This window comes from Physcomitrium patens, chromosome 10 (genome assembly GCF_059467195.1).
Source record: "Physcomitrium patens ecotype Gransden chromosome 10, ASM5946719v1, whole genome shotgun sequence".
In the NCBI taxonomy this organism is placed as follows: domain Eukaryota; kingdom Viridiplantae; phylum Streptophyta; class Bryopsida; order Funariales; family Funariaceae; genus Physcomitrium; species Physcomitrium patens.
Window position 1 is genome coordinate 17,467,546 of NC_143419.1, and position 2,998 is coordinate 17,470,543.

Consider the following 2,998-nt stretch of genomic DNA (forward strand, 5'->3'; position numbering starts at 1 on the left):
AATTTCTGAAGTTTACAAAGAAAAAATCATTTGCAAGAGAAAAATGTATTAAAAAGGTTTTGCTACAATTTGGGCATTTTATGCAAAGTAAAGGGGTTTTTGGAAGCTAAGACTGGGGACGGGGTGGGGCTGGGCTGGGCTGGAAGCAATCCAACGCCACAAGTGAGGGGCTGGCCAACTGGGATGAGAGCCGGGGAGGATCATGGGGACCTGGCGGACGCCAGCCAATGGGAGCGGGGCGACGCAGATAGAGGGCGGGGCGCCCAATCGTGAGCGGAGGTCCTTATCCCTTCGCGTTGCGCCCCGGCGATCTTCGGATCCGTCCTGGCGCTACAATTTGCTGCGCCCCTTACATGCAGCCTCGCATCGCAGCATCTGCCATACCTCTATCGATCGCAGCCCAAGAATTCCCCGCCCCTCCCTGTGAGCAGTAAGCTAGCTGCAGCTATGGCGTCCGCCGTGTGCGCCTCCTCCAGCGTTGCCGCCGTCGCGGCCCCCTCCACCAGGTGTGTGTGAGCTTGATTCCCCTCCTCTCTTCCCCTCTTCCTGTGGTGTGCAGCTCTGCTGGAGCCCTCTACGATTGCGAGCAAGAAGTCGAGTAGCTGGCTCATGGAGGATAACTTGGGTTGCTTTAGCATTTCCTTGTTGTGCGCATTGTTGGGGGCCGCGTGGGTAGAATGGTGTTCTGTTACAGTGATTGCATCGGACTTCCCTGCCTTGGAAGCGTCGGGTTAGAGTGAATTTCAGGCTGGTTGCGACCGTAGTGAGCGTCGGCTGTTGGTGGGAACGGGTGTGTGTCTGGGATGGCGGTGCGAGCGGCTCGCACCGGCGTTGTGTGAGCGCGGTGGCCCCCTGCATGTGAGGTAGGGGGTCATGGAAACGGAATGGGTTTGTGGCGGCCAGGAATTTGGGTGGTGTCGTCGAGCGGGGAACTGGAATTGGTTCCACGTTGTAGAGGGTCAGGTTCGGGTGGGGTTTGATCCGCGGCAGGGGACCCAATTCGGCAGTAAGGGGTGGGTGGGTGTGTCGCGGAGAGCGCCATGTTGCGAAGCGTGGGGTAGAGTGGAATGATGTGAGCTCTCTGCGGTGGTATGACCTAGGACGAGTTAGAGGTCTGACGAGTTTTGGCATGGTTGGCGGTCTGCAGTAAGGTGGTGAGCAATGTGGGATCCGCCAGGACTTCGTTCTTGGCCGGAAGAGCTCTTCGCACGACTCAGGTGTGCGGCGCGGCCAAGGGTGACATGACCGTGTCCGCGACCCTGACCGGGAACAAGACCGACAGGCCGCTGTGGCTTCCAGGTAGCGAAGCCCCGAAGTGGCTGGACGGGAGCCTTCCAGGAGACTACGGCTTCGATCCCCTGGACCTCGGTAAGAAGAGAATGATTGTAGGGCAGTTGCAATGGGGATGGTGGTTGTAGGTATGGCGACGTCTGGGATGGGGTGTGCGATGTCTGACCGGAGGTGAATGGATATGTGCAGCGGCCGAGCCCGGGCGTCTGAACTGGATGGTGCAGGCTGAGCTGGTGCACTGCCGCTGGGCCATGCTCGGCGCCGCCGGCATCTTCATCCCAGAGCTGCTGACGAAGATCGGGATCTTGAACACCCCATCGTGGTACAAGGCCGGCGACGCGACGTACTTCGCTGACCAGGGCACCCTCTTCATTGTTGAGCTTCTGCTCATGGCGTGGGCCGAGAGCAGGAGGTGGGCCGACATTGCGAGGCCGGGGAGCGTGAACACCGACCCCATCTTCCCCAACAACAAGCTGACGGGCACGGACGTCGGGTACCCGGGAGGCTTGTGGTTCGACCCCTTGGGATGGGGCTCGGGATCCGAGGACAAGTTGAAGGAGATCAGGACCAAGGAGGTGAAGAACGGGCGCCTGGCCATGCTCGCGGTGTTGGGCGCGTTCGTGCAGGCTAACGTGACGCACGTCGGCCCCATCGACAACCTGTTTGCGCACTTGGCGGACCCCTACCACACCACCATCTTGCAATCCGTAAGTTCTGTTTTTTTGACGGCTTGGGAGGATGCATGTTTGGGGTTGCACGGCGGTGGACTGGTGATGTAAGTGGGCGGGCGGGTGTGCGTGCGGGGTTTTGTGGTTTTGAGATGGGGTGTGGTGTAGTTTAGATGGGGGGCCGTTGCAAATGCGGTGTGACTGAAGTGCGTGGTTGCGGTTGTGCAGTTGTTCGGAAAGTAAAGCGGGAGCATCTGTTGACAACATCAAGGGAAGGGCGCAGCGTCGAGCGTAGCCTGGTCTTGAATCTAGATAGCAGCAGTCGAATGGAAGTTGATATTCTGGAATCAGTAAAATGTGCATACCTTTGTTTCTTCGTACGATATTCTTAATCGCAGATTAGTCTCGTTCGAGCTGCATGTACGACGTGACTGGTTTCAGATGCACCTGTACACTATACGCTGGTTATTTACGAATGAAGTTTTGGAACTCTGAGTTTTCCGCGCACACATTTGAGTTGCAACGTGCATGGTATCGGCGATGCGCGTCGCTGTGGTAGGCTGAAGCCGCGCACAGGCCTGGGGTTGGCCTGATGGGGGAGGTAGTGTGGGATCGGTGTGGGGAGTGGGGTATGTTGTTTGTTCTTTTGGGGCTGAAACACGTAAAGTAGGCATGCTCGCACAACCCGCGGTCAGACTCCGTGCCGGGCCGTGAGGGCACTGGGGAACGGGGTGACCCGCAGGTGAGGTGGCGACGCACGCCCGCATGCTGTGTCGAAATGGGATGGTCACAAGCAGCAGAGCCACTCCGCGGAGGTGGATGCAAATGGAGGGACAGAGCAGTATCTAAGTAGTTTATGCCGCCTCGGGTAGTCGTTCTCAAACCGGTCGTTGGTCCCGCGCACGAGGTGCAGTGTCTGTGACGCAGAGCTAGGAACTGCGAGGGTCACGGATTAGAACCCAAGTGTGGTGTGCAACATGTCACCATCGCACAGCGGAAGGGTGAGTGGTGGACAGGTGAGGGAGAGATATGTATGTGAC

The 2,998-nt window shown here is 58.2% G+C and overlaps 1 protein-coding gene across 1 annotated transcript; it reads left to right on the forward strand.

Annotated features, from left to right (window-relative positions):
• The first annotated feature begins 375 nt into the window (after nt 1–375).
• LOC149988317 (photosystem I chlorophyll a/b-binding protein 2, chloroplastic-like) lies at nt 376–2,465 on the forward strand. Its single transcript, XM_090253931.1, has 4 exons — nt 376–506; nt 1,148–1,368; nt 1,480–1,997; nt 2,187–2,465. The coding sequence occupies exons 1-4, from the start codon at nt 448–450 to the stop codon at nt 2,199–2,201; spliced, it is 813 nt and encodes a 270-aa protein (XP_090110057.1). The 5' UTR covers nt 376–447; the 3' UTR covers nt 2,202–2,465.
• The last annotated feature ends 533 nt before the right edge of the window (nt 2,466–2,998 follow it).

What these genes read in the sequence shown, in the direction of transcription:
- LOC149988317 (XM_090253931.1), top strand. Translation starts at nt 448, where the DNA reads ATGGCGTCCGCCGTGTGCGCCTCCTCCAGCGTTGCCGCCGTCGCGGCC. An exon ending in GTCGCGGCCCCCTCCACCAG is followed by an intron (nt 507 to 1,147) that starts GTGTGTGTGAGC and finishes GGCGGTCTGCAG; the next exon opens with TAAGGTGGTGAGCAATGTGG. An exon ending in CTTCGATCCCCTGGACCTCG is followed by an intron (nt 1,369 to 1,479) that starts GTAAGAAGAGAA and finishes GGATATGTGCAG; the next exon opens with CGGCCGAGCCCGGGCGTCTG.